At 36.0% G+C, this 17,075-nt stretch overlaps 1 protein-coding gene across 1 annotated transcript in view; it reads left to right on the plus strand.

Annotated features, from left to right (window-relative positions):
- Positions 1 to 17,075, plus strand: part of hwt (SH2 domain-containing adapter heavyweight) — a 251,695-nt gene that overhangs the window by 20,829 nt on the left and 213,791 nt on the right. The window contains exon 2 of the mRNA XM_089094872.1: positions 1,042 to 1,478. Coding sequence (XP_088950998.1) covers positions 1,056 to 1,478 — 423 coding nt within the window. The 5' untranslated portion in view covers positions 1,042 to 1,055. The remainder of the gene's footprint in view (positions 1 to 1,041; positions 1,479 to 17,075) is intronic.

Raw genomic sequence — 17,075 nt, forward strand, 5'->3', positions numbered from 1 at the left:
ACTGATAAAAAATATAAAAACCAAACCTTAAAATAAAAACAACAAACTAAAATTGGACGACCCTTTCCTAGTAACGGTGAAAGGGTAACGGTGAGTTACCCTTTCTACTAGGTTACACTTTCTACTACCGTTACTAGGAAAGGGTCGTCCAATTTTTAGTTTGGTGTTTTTATTTTAAGGTTTGGTTTTTATATTTTTATCAGTTTTATTCTGCTGAGGACGGTCAAGCGGAGGTCTTGACCAAAATATTTGCATAGTTTTTCAATTTTTTCACTGGCTGTTAATTATCCTGGTTTCCTTCCTTTCTTCGCGATTTTTTGTTTTATCATGATTAGCCAGTGTGGTCTCAGAAATTATTTTTGACTTTTTAGAAAGGCCCATATAATGCACAAGGACAAAAGAATCCAAATGCTAGCACTGAAGGATTGTTTTTTTTTCTACTTTTATAGGGATGGACGAAATATGACCATTTGTAGTACAGGGAATATGGCTCTTCACTGATAAATATCTGCACTGTCGATCGATGGCACAAATACAAAAAGTTCTTAACTAACTTTAAAAAAGCAAACTGATGAAAGTAAAGAGCGAAGTTGAAGCTTATAACGAACAAAAATTATCGCCTCGAAGTTCATGCACACCGTATTTCTGAAAAACTGTTTCAAATGAACTGACTCATGTCTGAACTATTCCATGTCTTTGTAGAATTCTGAAAACTATTGACAGATGTAAAGAAAAGAAAAAAAGAAACATTCTGTCATCTGTGAAAAGAATGTGGAATCCCTCCTTCTTTTTTGAGAAACGGTAAAATTGTCTAGCCTATTTCTAACTGGTGTTTCTTTGTCTAATCTATAAAGAATCTGTTTTATTGATTGTTTTAAGTCCTTTCTAATGTAAGAAACGCCTACTTCGCTGGGCTCTTAGAAAAAAGCCTTCAGAATTAAGATACTTTCAACTGGTATCCTACTTAGAACATTTGCCTTGGAAACCACTTTATGTATTAGACAGCTTCTGTGTCTTTAATCTTGACATTCATTCTTACAGGATATGACTGAAAAATGGAGCGACTTTTAAAACAATTTGGTGTTAGACGTAAAGAAGAAAAAACTAGGTCGTCGTGTAACCTTTGCAAATCATGTGACAACCTTTTGAGCATTTCTAGTAAGAAAAGTGACCTATCGCCATGCTCTCTCAATGGTTTTGACCTGTCAGCGCATCTCCCAGTGCGAGTTTTAGACGAAAGAGGGGTTAAAGATGATCATAGTGTTAAAATGCCCCCTCTCACGAGGGCGAAAAGAGCCATTGGGGCATTGACAAACAAAAATATTGGAAGTATGCAAAATGTTGAAGCTCATTTATTGGAAATGTGTGAACGCGCCAAGGTCTTTGGACATCCAGAAGAAGACAACGAGCTCTATAGAAGTAACAGCTTTAGGTTTCAGAGAGGTCGCCAGAAAAATGTTATAAAGCAGAACAGGGAGGTAAGCTGAATTTGAAATGATTTGGTTTGGTAAATATGCTTTGCGATGGATAAGTTCAAAAACTGAGTTTTTTACATCAACCTTTTTTTCGTAAGAATGAACCCGTAATTAATATAATGTTAAACGTTAAAAGTTCAGTAGACTAAGAAAATAAGTCTGCAAACTAAGATGACAATATTAGATGCCACGGTCATGACAGGGATCAAGTATGGCTCTGAGAGGCGAATGCTTAGAAAGCCCGAGGAAGATTTGCTGGGACTGTTCCAAAGGGATTGTTTAGAATAGTTACAGGTACTCGTTTGATTGACTCGTAAAAACGTAATAAATATATTTAAAAACACATTTTTGATGCATATTTGCCCTCCCCCCCCCCGGATAAAATCCTGGATACGGCCGTGCTGACCGTACATTCAAACAGTAAGGTATACAAAAAACGTGGTCCGATCCCACTTTCTAGGGTTATAATAAAAGAAAGGTTAATATGCCTAGACCACGTCTTATGAATAAAAGATGGGAGGTTGCCGAATACGGAGGCGGAGCGTGCGCACCTGTGTTGGCCTCAGTCGGCTTCATACTCCAGTGAATTGTTACTAGTGTTAGTAGTATATAATATTTGGTTGTTTTCTCTGTTATTTTATTATGTTTATGACCGTATTCTGATAATGAAGCATTTGCTGATTCTGATGATGGCTTACTTTTCTCGGAACAGGGAGTTCTGAATTAGCCAAATTCTGAGTTATAAAGATGGGTGTGTATTTTCTAGTAGAGAAATATTTTCGAATCTTCCCATTGAAATTTTCATTCCTACGGCTCGCGAATTTAGATTTAGTTTTAGGTTAGTTGTTTAGCCCAAAAGCAGTTTTTAATTTGGCTGATGTGAATAGATTTTTTTTTGTATTCAATAAAAAAAAGATTTTAAAAATTTTGACTAAATTACAAAACAAAATGAAACAGTGGTGATTGTATTATTGCTTAAGTTCGCATAGTTTTGCAGTTTCGTCATCAACAAAAAATACTTAGAAATGATTTATTCTTGTAAATGGCTCCGTGCATCTTTTGTGTTGGACAATCGAGTCTTATTCTAGCAGCCAACTTTGAGATGTTTATTCACATCTTTACCCTTCGTTTATAAGATCCATTTTTATTGCTTTATGCATGAAATAACTTTAGACGATACTCTTCTGAAATACAGGACACATGCGAGAATAGAAGTTTGGTTAATGCTAATGAAATAAAACAAAATAGGATGAAAATATAATAGTTTATGAAGAAATTTTCGTTGTATATTTGCATATTAGGGGGGGGGGGGTAAAGCATAGCATATATTAAATACGTAACCTAACCTAACTACCTTTAAGTCCCCCTAAACCCCAAAAAACTAACGTTTAAATCTTTGTCACGGACTGAGCAATATCTCACCGTGCAGCGGAAACCTGTTTATCAATACCAGCTTTGAGATTTCATTGCGGTCTTTCTGTACTTCAGAAGTGTACCCTTAACCATAAAATAATTTTATAAATATATTAATTTATTGGCACACGAAACAATGTAATACATCAGTCTCAAAACGCGCACTTCTTTTTTTGGAATTTCTCTATTTCTTAGTCACGGAGAAGTGGGGCAGTCTTTGTCACTGTTTTTGTTGCTTTCTTAAGACAGCATTAATTTGGGGGATTAGCCCCTCTCTTTGAAACTCCCTTCTTTCCGCTCTGGTATTAAATTGTGGTTTTTATTCACCCTGAAAAAAAAAATCAACTTTTACATTATGGGCAGAAGGCCAAACAAATCATCTGATGACTGGCATTTTTGGCCTAGAATGTCTTAATCATCATGGGCATCTAAATTGCGGCTATTCTTGACTCGGAGACAAAAGAATGCTTCCTCTCATCCATGAGCTGCTGAAAGAAGTGGAATATCTGAAGACTAAAGTCACTCGTAAAAACTCGATTGTTAACCATGTCAGTAGCTGTTTAATGGATTTTTTCATGCGGTTTTTTGGTTAATTGTCTGTGTATTGTGGGTTAGGCCGCACAAATGGTGGCTCCACGTCGCTTATCAAATCAGGAACATACCCTTTAATTCTTTTCGGGAGGGGTCCAGTAATAAAAAGAATCGGGGGAGGGGAAGCAGTAGTAATATACTTTGGGGAACAATAGTAATAAAAAAAAATATTATTTGACAATTTAAAAAAGAAGCACCGACAAATTCAATAAAATTTGGATTTTGTTGGGCCTGAGCCCCTAGAGCCCCCCTGGGAACACTCATGCATCAGATGTTTCCAAATATGGTGCAGTACAGTGGTTCTCAAACTTTTACCATTACTGACCTACCAAAACTCATTACATGTCGTAGGAATCCTGCATGAATAAACAAACTAAAACTAAAAAAAAAAAAAATTGTAAATGTACAGAAGAATGTGTAAATGTATAATTTAGTGTCTAATGATGATGATTAGATAACTGAAGGTAGATTCTAAAAAAAATGGGTATCTGTGTAAACTTAACATTATACACTTCTTTACAATCCTTAATTTTATAACAAGTTTTACAATTGCTCCCTTACCTCACTTTCCACGTATTTATGCTAAAAATCTAAGAAGATAATTGCACAATAGAACAAGATAATGCATAGTATAAAAAAAGAAACATTGGGATCTTCGCAGACCATGTACGATACCCCCAGTGATCCGTGGAACATAGTTTGAAAACCACTGTTGTAGCAGAGGCGCCAATTAGGGGGGGCAGGGGGGCCATGGCCCCCCCCTACACTTTGAAAATTACCTTCTTATTTATATTTCACAGCTATTTTCTATTTTAGCTATGTGCTATATTAAACCAGCAACTGGTCCAATAAATACGACCAACAAACTGGTGCCCTAATTATATAATCTTGTTTTGAAATGTCTAAGAGCGAGCGTGTCTACACTATTTTATTTCCGAGTAGGGTTCATTCAAAACTAAGCTTCATGTGGTCAGTACCCGTTTGTTATTGTTCTTGTGAAGAATTCGTTGTAAACTATGAGTTTTGTATATTGCCTTTTTTAGTAGCTGGGAAAGGAAATGTGTTCTAGGGTTTCAAGGGGTTTTGGTCAGCAGATTCTTGACGTTGTTGAATAGTTTATGGGATGACTAGTCCCAGTGGAGTGTATGGGACTGTCGTGAGCAGGAAATGTAAGTGATTGGTTTATGGGGTTTCTAAGCGGGGTAGTTTCACCGTGGAGTATGGGAGTGATTTTCTAAGTGAGTTTCTACGTGTTTCTTCAGTTCTTCTCTTGCCGTGTCTCAGTGAAGTCATTGTCTACTATTCGTTTAACTATGAGTAAAAAGCCACAACAAACTTTGGATTTTTTTTCGGTGAATATGCGGAAGAAAAATGAAGAAACTTTAGTGCAAGAAACTGGCAATAGTGTCAGCGCCCAAAGTCTCGGGTTAGTTGAGATAAATTCCCCCACCTGTGACAGAATTTCGGAAACAAGCGGAACAATAAATGGCTCAGATCAAGATGAAAGATCCGTCTGCATCACTGAACTCCTTGCGGGCTCCAGTAGCAGTCAAGAAACTCTTTGAGATATCCGGAGGACGCGTCATGATAAACCAGCCCAACCGCTTCTTCAGAGATATCCGTCTTCCACTTCTAACGGAATGAAATTCAGTCCACATTGTTATAAGACTTTTGAATGGATTGAATACTCAAAAAATTCGAAGTTTATGTTTTGTTGTGCTAGCCACCATTTTTCTATTGGGACTCTAAGGGCTTGAGAAACTGCTGTAAAAAGGGCTTTCATTGAGTCAGGATTTTGCAAGTGGAAAGACAGTTCTGCACTCTTAAAGCAACATGATGGTTCTGAAAGACATAGGCATTGTATGTCAGCATGGACGGAATTTAAGATAATGAGTACTGGTACTTCGAAATCTATAGCGAATTCCATAATTCAGTACAGATCTCAAGAGGTTCAGGAAAATATATATCATGTGAAGTACATTTTTCGCGCTATTTGCTTTCTTGGCCGCCAGGGTCTTGCTTTGAGGGGTCATAACGAATCAGAAACATCTGCAAACCGGAGTAATTTGGTTGAATTGATGGAGGAAATGTCTAAAGGTGACGAAAAGCTGAAGGCCAAGTTACAGCGCCGATATGGTCACTATTGCAGTCATCAGTACCAAAATGAGGCAGTTACACTGACAGGAAATGCCTTGCGCCAAGATATTATTTCAGAAGTAAAATCAGCTAATTACTTTGCTATTCTTGTCGACAAGACAAAAGACGTTTCTAGAAAAGAACAATTAGCGATCCTACTCAGGTACACATCAAATGGAAAAGCAGTGGAGCGACCAATTGGCTGCTATCACATGCAAAAATTATACGCTGAGGGCTGATCCACCTTGATTTGTGAAACTACAGAAAAGCTTGGTGTAGATTCGATGCTGTGTATTGCCTAATCTTATGATGGCGCATCTGCTATGAGTGGGGACTTTAACAGAGTTCAAGCAAAGTTTAGGGAGAAGGTGCCTCTTGCAGTTTATGTACACTGTCACGCCCACAGATTGAACTTGGTTTTGACTGACTGCCTAAAAAATATCAGCGAACTTTCTGAATTTTTCTCTGTGGTGCAAAGACTTTACGCATTTATATCATGCAGCAATACTCGTCACGAGCTATTTGTGGAATCCCAGCGTATTAGTGGGCAAACAGTCTTGGAGCTAGAGAGGACCGTCCAGACTCGCTGGTTTTACGCAGTCCGCTCTATTTCGAGGGTGAAGGCCAGATTTGATTGTATTGCTACTGTGCTTGCTGCAGTCTCTGATAGTTCCAACGGCGAGGCAGCGTGTGAAGCAAAAGGACTACTGGACAAAATCAACTCTGCCTCTTTTGTTTCAACTTTACACATAATGGAAAAAGTATTAGTCATTGTAAATTGTTTATCAGAGCAACTTCAATCCGGAAGTTTCTTGATTTATAAGGCACTTGCACTGATTTCTGGGACATATGAGACACTCAAAAAGCTGAGAAATGATAACGAATGGAACAACTTAAGCAAAAACATATCTGAATTCTTAGCTTTAAACGATATCCAGGAATCGAAATCTCCACAATCTAAAACCAGTGCTCGAAACAAGAGAAGTCAAGCCATTTCCATTCGTCTCAAAGCCTTTCTTTCAAACTCAACAACCGGTAAACGCAATATCAGTCAGCCAGTTAAATCAGACTGCGGTAAACTTCTGTACTTTGAGGTAATAGATCGTTTCACGAGTGAGATGGACCAACGTTTCATGCAGAATATGCCTCTGCTCGACGCTTTATCTGCCTTCGACCCCTCAAGTTCCAATTTTTTCGAAATTTCAAAAGTGGAAAGAGTTATGTGTCATTATCAAGAGATTCTAGGTGTTGACGACCATGCCATAGAATCCCAGCTTTCTCTTGCGAAGCTGCATCTGTCAAAAGGTGATACTTCAAAAATGCATCTTCTTCGAGCTATCGAAATCTTATCCGACCTCCCAGTTGCCTATTCTGCAGTGCTAAAACTGATGAAGCTAGTTGCTACTTTGCCTGTGACCACTACCAGTAATGAACGATTCTTCTCGGCATTAGGGCGTGTGAAAGACTATCTGCGATCGACGATGGGAAACGACAGACTCAGTGATCTCATGATAATGGCCGTTGAAAAAGAGGATGTAAAGAAACTGGATTTGGATAGATTAGTCAACAATTTTGCCAAGCAGCGACCTCGCCGCTACCCCCTGTTTTAGGTATGTTTGCTAAATGTTGTTCTTTTTTTTGCATCTTAATTTAAAAAAAAATCCTTGCCCCCCCCTACATTTTCGTGAATTGGCGCCACTGTGTTGTAGTTTGTATATGTTACAATGAATGTCTGCAAATTGGTGAATGTCGACATTCACCGGTAAATGTCCTAAATACTTTTTTCTTCTTGGATTTATTCAGCGTTGCCAGTCAACTTTTAAATTTAATGCAAGGTTTGATGATGACAGGTTAGGTTAGAATAGATTAGTTTTGATTAGGTTCGGTTAGCTTAGGTTTTTAACCCATTTCTGATATTTAGAACCTAACCTAATCTAACCTGACCTAACCTAAACTAACATAAGCTAACCTAACTTTAACTTTTACCATCAAAGCTTGCATAAGGCTGATTAGGCTGAATCGCAAAACTAATTGAATCCAAGCAGAGAAAAAGGAATTTCGAATATTCACCGGTGAATATCGACATTAACCACATTTCGGACATTCTCGGTAACATATGCATTTCAAGGGATGGATACAACTACCAGACTAAAATAAGAAACAGAAGCAAACATTATGGTTTCACTTATAGAGAAACAAATATATAAACATCATTTGTATACAAATATAGCCATCATTCATATAAACAAATAAATCGTCATTTTATTCCAAGATTAAAGTTTTATATTACGGAAGTAAAGATCGAAGTTGAAACTTAAAATAAACAAAAATTATTGCTTCGCAGATTATGATATTTCGTGATATTTCCTGAGATCTGTAGAATTCTGGAAACTAACTCCTTCCTGGAAACACAAAACCATCCTAAATAATAAAAAAACAGGGTGTTCTCTTGGATCAGAAAGTATCATGAGTAACCTGCAGAAAATAAAAGACTAATTTATAAGTCTCTCGATAGTCTCTTACTGACCATGATATCGATGACGTTTAGTATACAGTTGTAATTACCTAAAAACTCAAGACTGCATGGTTTTCAATAAAGAGCTATTTTTGTATATATAGCTTACGAATCTGCGAAACAATAATTTTTGCTCGTTTTAAGTTTTAATTTGGTTCTTTACTTGCGTAAGAAAACTTTTTTCCATTATTTTGTGCTGGTTTTTATTTATTTAAATATGCACCTTACAAAATTTTTTTTTTAAATTTAGACAATGAAACTAAAGAAATCAATATGATTTTTGTTTAAACAACGACATTAACTATAGGTTTTATTTTCCACCTCTATTACACTTTTCCACAAGATATTTGCACCATTGTTACATAACTAAAAAGTATGAAAGGGTATTTTTTTTTCACCAGTATCATTGAGAGTTGCACATAAAACATCTAATTATTTTCTTGAAATGAAAATAAATAAATGACCGATTTGATCATTACGATTTCTTTTCAAAACGCGTTTTTTAGTTTTCTCCTACTAAAGGAGCTGGGAGAGGGAGTATACTAGAGGGGAATTATAAACCTATGTTTAATGATTTTTGACCATGGAGGTTATGGTAATACATCCCATATATCCCATACCGATATTATACATCCCAGCCCCACCTCTGATGGTGGAGTTATTAGATGAGCTAATAAAATGCATATAGAGAGAGGGAGACGCATTTAAATGAGACCTTAAATATTTCTCAGTGATCTGGCGTTAATCTTCTAGCCCTAGGAGGGACAATGAATTGCAAAAAAATGAGATACTTGCTAACGATGCAAAAAAGCCACATTCTTTCTTATTGAAGATTAAATAAAAAAAACAAGTTTTTTAAACTGAAAGTAAGGAGCGACATTAAAACTTAAAACGAACAGAAATTATTCTGTATATGAAAGAGACTGTCCCCTCCTCAACGCCTCGCTTTTTACGCTAAAGTTTTTTATTCTTTTAAAAAATAAAGTTGTGAGACAGAGTCAAACTTTAGCGTAAAGAGCGAGGCGTTGAGGAGGGGACAATCTCTTTCATATACAGAATAATTTCTGTTCGTTTTAAGTTTTAATGTCGCTCCTTACTTTCAGTTTAAAAAACTTGTTTTTTTTATTTAATTTTTGAACGTTTTTGAATGAATGCTGGTTTTGATCTTGGCTCACTGTACATGAATAATTAAAACAATTTTTTCATATTGATTTACTCTTATTAAATGGCTTTCTCAAAACTTGTTTAATTTTATTTATGAAAGTTGTTATTAGTAATAAATGTACGTAACTTACGAAATAACTTACGTAATGAACTTCTATATTCATATATTATTAATACGTTTATTAGGGGGTTCGCCCCCTTGTCAATACTTTGCTCTTTAAGCAAAAGTTCAAATTTGTTCCAATTCTTTAGAAATGACCGCTTAATCACAAAGGCCGTTAATTAGAATAAATAGCTCTTATGAAAGTACTAAAAAATCTTTGGCTTAAAGAGCGAGGCATTGACTACAGAGTGAACCCAATTATATATGTAATATTTTCTGTTAGTTTAAAGTTTCGATGTTGGTGCTGTTGCAGTTGAAATACTTGTTTTTTTATATTAAATTTATGATCTTTTTTAAATAATGCTGGGAAGTCCGGCGTCCCCTTCATAGCAATGTCCCTTCCCCCATGAAAACTTCCTTCATGGAAAGATCCTCCCACATAACCCCTGACCCCTCCCCTCTACCAGGAAAAATCTCCCCTGAAAACGTCTGTATACTTCCAAATAACCAATACTACATGTTAACAGTGGGTAAAATTCGTAACTTTCAGCCCTCCCCCCGGGAACTTCGGGGGATTAAGTCATCCTAAAAGAGATACTTATTATATTTTTGAACATGCTGAACAAAATGGCTATTTCAGAATGTTGATCAGGTGACTTTGGGAAAAAATGAGCGTGGCAGGGGGCCTAGTTGCCCTCTATTTTTTTTGTCACTTAAAAAAGGCACTAGAACTTTCAATTTCTATTCCAATGAGTCCTCCCACGATATTCTAGTACCACTGGGTCGATAAGATCACCCCTGGGAAAAAAAAACAGACAAAAAAACAAATAAACACGCACCCGGGATCTTTATACTGGCAAAAAATGCTAAATTTCATATTTTTGTAAATAAGAGCTTGAAACATCTACAGTAGGGTTCTCTGATAAGCGGAATATGATGGTGTGATTTTCATTAAGGTTCTAAATTTTTTAGGGGGTCTTTCCCCCTTTTTTCGAAAATCAGCCAAATTTTCTCAGGCGCCTAACTTTTGATGGGTAGGATTAAATTTGATGAAACTTATGTATTTGAAATCAACAATCAAATGTGATTCTTTTGATGTATCTATTTGTATCAAAATACCGTTTTCTAGAGTTTCGGTTACCATTGAGCTGGGTCGCTCCTTACTTACAGTTCGTTACCACGAACTGTTTAACAGAGGGCTAGTTGACTGTTTTAGACTATGGCAAATTTATTGACTATCTCCGCATTATTTTGACCCTCTTTGGGCGACAATTGACGTTCTGTGACACAAAATGGCCGAAAACGCCCCTTTGCTGTGGTGCAATTTCTTTTGTCGCCTATGGTCATCATTTGCTGACGATTAATCAAAAATCTTGGTAATCCCTGCATCATTCGTATTATTATTAGCAGTTTTCAAATCATTATGTGGGCAAAAATTCATGTTTTGTGGCACAAAATGGCAGAAAACGCTACTCTTCTGTGGCCTATCAAGATGGCGGGTTCAAACCCTTCTGTTAGGGTTTTAAACCATGAAAAATCAATTGGCTATCTTAGAATTTCTATTCTCTGGCATTTTAACCCTCTTTGGGTAAAAATGGAAGTTTGGTAGCACAAAATGGCAGAAAACGTCACTTTGTTCAAATTTCTGTTCAAATGAGGCTTCTAGTATTCTATGATCGCTGGTCCGATACGATCAGTCCTGGGGAAAAACAGGCTAAAAAGGAGGTATCACTGCTTCCCATGTAAAAAAAAGAGCAATTTTACTTGCTGTTCAAGGTGGGGTGACTGTAATTCTCCTGTCCAGGGTCTCGACCAGGGTGATTCCAATGTTGCACTTTTCGTTTTGATTTGACGTCAATTTTGAGGGATTTCAGACTCTTTCAGGATTCCCATAAATTTGTTTTTGCAGTAGGCCTAAGCTTTTACTAGTGAAATTAATTAAAATAAAGCTATCATTTCTGAATCAGCTTCAAATCAACATTTTTTTCTCAACAGATAGTTTTTTAAAAACTGGATTTAAAATTTTTGGTAACTATGGACTCTGGTTCGCTCTTTACTAGGTTGCAGCTATCGCTGTGACCACAAAATACTTGTCAGATATGTGGTTTAATGTCAGGTAATATTTCCAATTTCCGTAGGGAGTGTGATTTTGGCGAAACCGGGGTATTTCCCGGAAAAGGTTCAACCATTACTCGGCTTCATACACATGTTAGTGAACGTGGTCCGCCAGTCTCGTTTCTGTAACCCTCCAATATCGTTATCTTGGCCACTTGTCTCAAATTTGAAGTATCTCCTCTCTAATTTGAACCAACAGTAACATGAAATTCTTATGAAACAGTTCGTAGTAACGAACTGTAAGTAAGGAGCGACCCGGCTCAATGGTTACCGAAACTCTAAAAAATGGAATTTTGGTACCAACAGATACATCAAAAGAATCAAATTTTAATTCTGATTTCAAATATATAAGTTTCATCAAGTTTGATGTTACGCATAAAAACCAAAGCGCCCGAGAAAACTTGGCTGATTTTCGAATAAAGGGAGAAATACCCTCTAAGAAATGCAGAACCCTAATGAAATCCACATCATCATATTCCGCATAGCATAGAACCCTACTGTAGAGGTTTCAAGTTCCTATCTACAAAAATGTGGAATTTTGCATTTTTTGCCAGAAGAAAGATCACGGGTGCGTGTTTATTCGTTTTTTTTTTCCCCAGGGGTAATCGTATTGACCCAGTGGTCCTAGAATATCGTAGGAGGGCTCATTGGAACGGGAATTACAAATTCTTGTGCCCTTTTTAAGTGGCCAAAAAAATGGAGGGTAACTTGGCCCTTTCCCACGCTCATTTTTTTCTCAAAGTCACCCAATTAAAATTTTGAGATAGCCATTTTGTTCAACATAGCCATTTGTCGCCATTTTGTCGAAAATCTAATAAATATGTCTTTTACGATGACTTAATCCCTCACAGTTCCTAGGGGAAGGGCTGCAAGTTATGAACTTTGCCCATTGCTTACATATTGTATTGGTTAGTGGGACGTATACAGACATTTTCAGGAAGAATTTTTTTCTGGTGGGGGGGGGGGGCTGGAGGAGGGTGTTACTCGGGAGAATCTTTCCGTGGAGGATGTTTCTTTGGGGTAAGGGACATTTATATGAAGGGGGCGCCGTATTTCCAAGCATTATTTAAAAAACTATCAGAAATTAAATTAAAAAAACACAAGTTTTTTCAACTGGAAGTAAGAAGCAACATTAGAACTTAAAATGAACAGAAATTATTACGTATATGAGGGGGTTCTCCCCCAAGTCAATACCTCACTCTTTACGCTACAGTTTTTTTTAGTGCTTGCAAAAGAGCTATCTATTCTAATTAAACGGCCTTTGTGATTCAGGGGATTGTTAATAAAAAAATTTTTTAAATTTTAATTTAATGAACGTGGTATTGAATAAGTGGAGAACCCCCTAACATACGTAATAACATATACGTAATAAAAAAAAAACAATAAAAAAAAACAAGCGATATGGTTCAAAAGTAATCGAAACATTTAAAAACGGAACTTTGATGTCAATAAATGCATCAAAAGAATGGGCTTATAATGCTGATTTTAAATATATGAATTTTATTAAGTTTAGTATTACTCATCAAAGGCTACGAGCCTGAGAAAATTTACCTAATTTTTTTAAAGAGGGGGGAAACATCCCCTAAAAGTGAAAGAATTTTAATGAAAATCACACCGTCAGATTCAGCGTATCAGAAAACCCTATTACATAGGTTTCAAGCTCATATCTGCAAAAATATGCAACTTTGTGTTTTTTGCCAGAAGAAAAAAATACGAATATAGAAGTTCGTTACGTAAGTTAATTTGTAAATTACGTCAGAACCAAATTTAGAGACAGCCATTTAGCAAAAGAAAAGTAAAATTTTTATGCAAATTTTGTTTACTTATTCAATGACAGCGAGCCAAAATAAAAGCTGCATTAAGTAAAAAACGATCAGAAATTAAATAAATAAAACAAGTTTTATAAACTGAAAGTGAGGAGTGACATTAAAACTTAAAACGAACGGAAATTATTCCGTATATGAAAGGGGCTGTCCCTCCTCAACACCTCACACTTTACGCTAAAGTTTGACTCTGTCTCACAACTTTATTTTTTAAAACAATAAAAACTTTTGCGTAAAGAGCGAGGCGTTGAGGAGGGGAGAGCCCCTTTCATATACGGAATAATTTCTGTTCGTTTTAAGTTTTAATATCGTTCCTTACTTTCAGTTTAAAAAAACTTGTTTTTTTTAATTTAATTTTGCTCAAGAACTGGTGGTTTTCGTTGGCTGTCAGTGACGCTTTGATTAAGGGCATAAAATACCAGTTTCCCTTTCAATGATTGCACGTCAATGGAAAACACCCCTGATTAGTTGAAAGTGATGTCACGTGAAATTTTCATCCATTCAAAGAACGGTATTCTACTGTTGGTTGAAATTTGGAATAGATAATACAGTCTTTAATACCCGCCATACATGTGCATGTGCTCAAAAATAGGGATACTGGGGAGTTGTGATTTTAATAAAACTGTGATTCCTGTAGACCTCCATCGCTTTCCTAATACAGGCTTCGGAAAAAGAGCCCAAAAAGAGTATTATTTTATTTCAGGTTATTTGTACTCTTGTAAAGCTGCTAAAAAAAAATTATAGCGTTTATTTTTTTTCTCGAGTATGTGATTTTGAGGAACCCGGTATTTGATGGAAAATGACTGAGGACCCCCCCCCCCCGTATTCATATAGGCTCCAAAAAAAGAAACAATACACAGATACTATTATATTTCATGCTAATTTTTATTTGAAATTCTGTGTCTCAAAAATAATAAATTTATTATTTAAAAGAGATTGGTAAATGATTAAAATTATACCAATGTAAAACTACTAAACCAGAATTATCGTGTCAATATTTCCTGGAATAAAGTTAACTGATATCTAGATGCAATTGCTAACTAACTCAATTGTTAACCGTATCAGTTGCTGGATAATGGGTTAATTGTCTTAGGTCTTTCGATGAATTCCTTGTGTTTTTTGTGGAGTTGGTTGAAATCGGTGGCGTTTCCACAAAGTAAGTTTCGCAGTTAATAGATTGATGATTATACGCTTCAAGTGCGACAGTCCTTTTTTTTAAGAAGTATGCGCCTAATGAAATAACTTTCCAAAATGAAAGGCTATTCTGTACAGGGGTAACTTTTCCTGTGACCTGGAAAAAAAAATTCTGCGTTCGTGCCTGATTCTACGATTTACTGGAAGATTACCCGAAGGCATGAGTAGTCAAATTGAATTATGGCAGATCTTTATGCTCGGGTAGTATTTTGGACAAATCCAATTTACAGGTTAATCACTTGTATTTCTAATTAAGTAAATAATTCACGCGGGTCGACTTCTAAGATCCGCTCTAAGAACCTGGGCATGGTATTATATGGTACAATGATGCCATAATAATGAATAACTTCTTTTGAAAATGTATCTCAGAGATGAGTTTCAATTTTTATTTTTCTTAATTTAACTTTGGTATTCAATAAAAAATAATCTCTAGACATTAATGACGTAGTATTTAGCGTATTAAGACCCGTATCTTTCTTGATTTTTACTCTCTTAAAAAAGGAAGGAAAGGCAATTCATAGACGTTAGTATTTGGTTAGCCAACTGCTCAATCACCACAGCAGCACGAGGAAATAAAGAAGAAAGTCCATGAAAAGAATGGGTTGGATTTGAAAGAAAATCATTAATCATAAAAGGAATGACAAGATTCCAAACCAATATGCGTAATTGATTTTTTATTCTCTAAAACAGATTATCAGAAGAAGTAACAAAACCCTGCTGTAGAAAGTTAGAACGGTTGCTACTAGGAATGTTATTCCACAGAAAGGGGGATCTTATTTTTGAGTGTTTTTGCGACGGTTGGGGGGGGGGGGGGCATCCAGTTGTTTAATAGAACGCAGTATAAACTTTCATTGTTAATTGTTCAGCTAATTTTTTATGAGTGACTCATTTTTTTTTAAGATTATAGCTGGATTATATTGGCAAACCATATGTAGTTGACACACATTGAAAAATCCGATGTTCACTTAATTATCATTTAGTAAAATCAACTACTCTCCCACTAGTATTGTTTATATTTTGCACAAATATATTAAGGGAACAATTATTTTAAGGGAAACAAGTTTAGTGTTTTCTCTCGTGTTCGCTATCCTAGTTCTCGTGTTCATTTTACTTTAGTGCTTTCATTCCACTTAAGTAGATAAGTGTTCGTTCATGTAGAAACTTTTCAAAAATAGCTTCAAGTGTAAGATGAAGTTTTGCCTAAGTAAATTCATCTACTACTTCAGTAAAACGGCTTCATTTACTCTTACTTAAGCAAGGCCTTCATCACACTAGTTCGTTAATCGTTCCGGGAAATTTTTAAGTGATGGTTCTTCGGTATCATATAAAGTAGAGAGTTGGGTGGTTGAAACTTTCAGGAATGGATTCAGAGTCTAAACTATACACTATAACATTGTCAAGTTCTGCCTCAACCCCTTCCTATTTTCAAGGTTTGAAAAGTGTGTAGAAAAGCAGGTATCCTTGGTAGCCTAATATTGGTAACTCGGGTACTAAGTAACTTCGACAAAAAAATTTTGTTTCTTTAGTTTTGATTTGACTTTTCTTTCTTTGAAGTTTAAAAAAAGTGAATGCATTAAATTGAGTTAAAAGCCATATCAGGTTTTTTTTGGAATTTTGGACACATTTTCAAAAATCCTTGAATACCCAATATATTAGGATTTGAAAAATGTGTAATGCTCAAAACAGTTTCCTCGGGTCTCATTTGTGCTTTAGACCTATTTCTGGAAGTTTTCCCCATTTCATCTAGGGCCAGTGCCCTATAGAGGGGAAGTGGTGCAGGTAGATACTTCAACAAATTTTTCTGGGGCATGATTTAATCTATGGGTTGCTTAAGTAATTTCTAAGATAGCAAAAATCCCATAATTTAGAATTTTACCTTCATCTCTACGAGAGGCATAGGTCTTTGTTAATTGTTGCTCTAATGCAGTTTTTTTTAATACTAGATAAACAGAACCAATGGAGGTTCAAAAAGGGTTCGACAATCAAGCAGTTCGTGGTAACGAACTGTAAGTAAGGAGCGACTCGACTCAATAGTAACCGAAATTTTTAAAAAGTAATTTTGATAACAGTAGGCCTACATGTGACAAATTTCGTTTTTATTGGCTTTTCCCCCAGGAACTAAGGGGGTCATATCATACCCAATGGCATATTTATTGAATCTTTCAACTATGTGAATCAAAAGGCTATCTCAAAATTTTGATTGGATGTCTTTGGGGGAAAAGGTAGTGGGATTAGATGCCCTCCAATCTTTGTGGTCATTTAAAAAGGGCACTAGAACTTTTGATTCCCGATCAAGGGAGCCCCATCTCGACCTTCTAGGATCACTGGTTCGATACGATCACCCTTGGGAAAAAAACAACAAATAAACTTGTATCCATGATCTTTCTTCTGGCAAAAAATGCAAATTTCCACATTCTTGTATCTAGAACCTTAAAAACTCTACAGTAAGGTTCTCTGGTATGCTGAATATGATTGTGCGATTTTTATTAAGAGCGCTTAGCTTTTAGGCGTTTCCTCCTTTTTCTGAAAATTCCTCCTATCCCCTA

Source organism: Artemia sp. Qi Xiang Cuo, chromosome 9 (genome assembly GCF_049724085.1).
Source record: "Artemia sp. Qi Xiang Cuo chromosome 9, ASM4972408v1, whole genome shotgun sequence".
Taxonomy (NCBI): Eukaryota; Metazoa; Arthropoda; class Branchiopoda; order Anostraca; family Artemiidae; genus Artemia; species Artemia sp. Qi Xiang Cuo.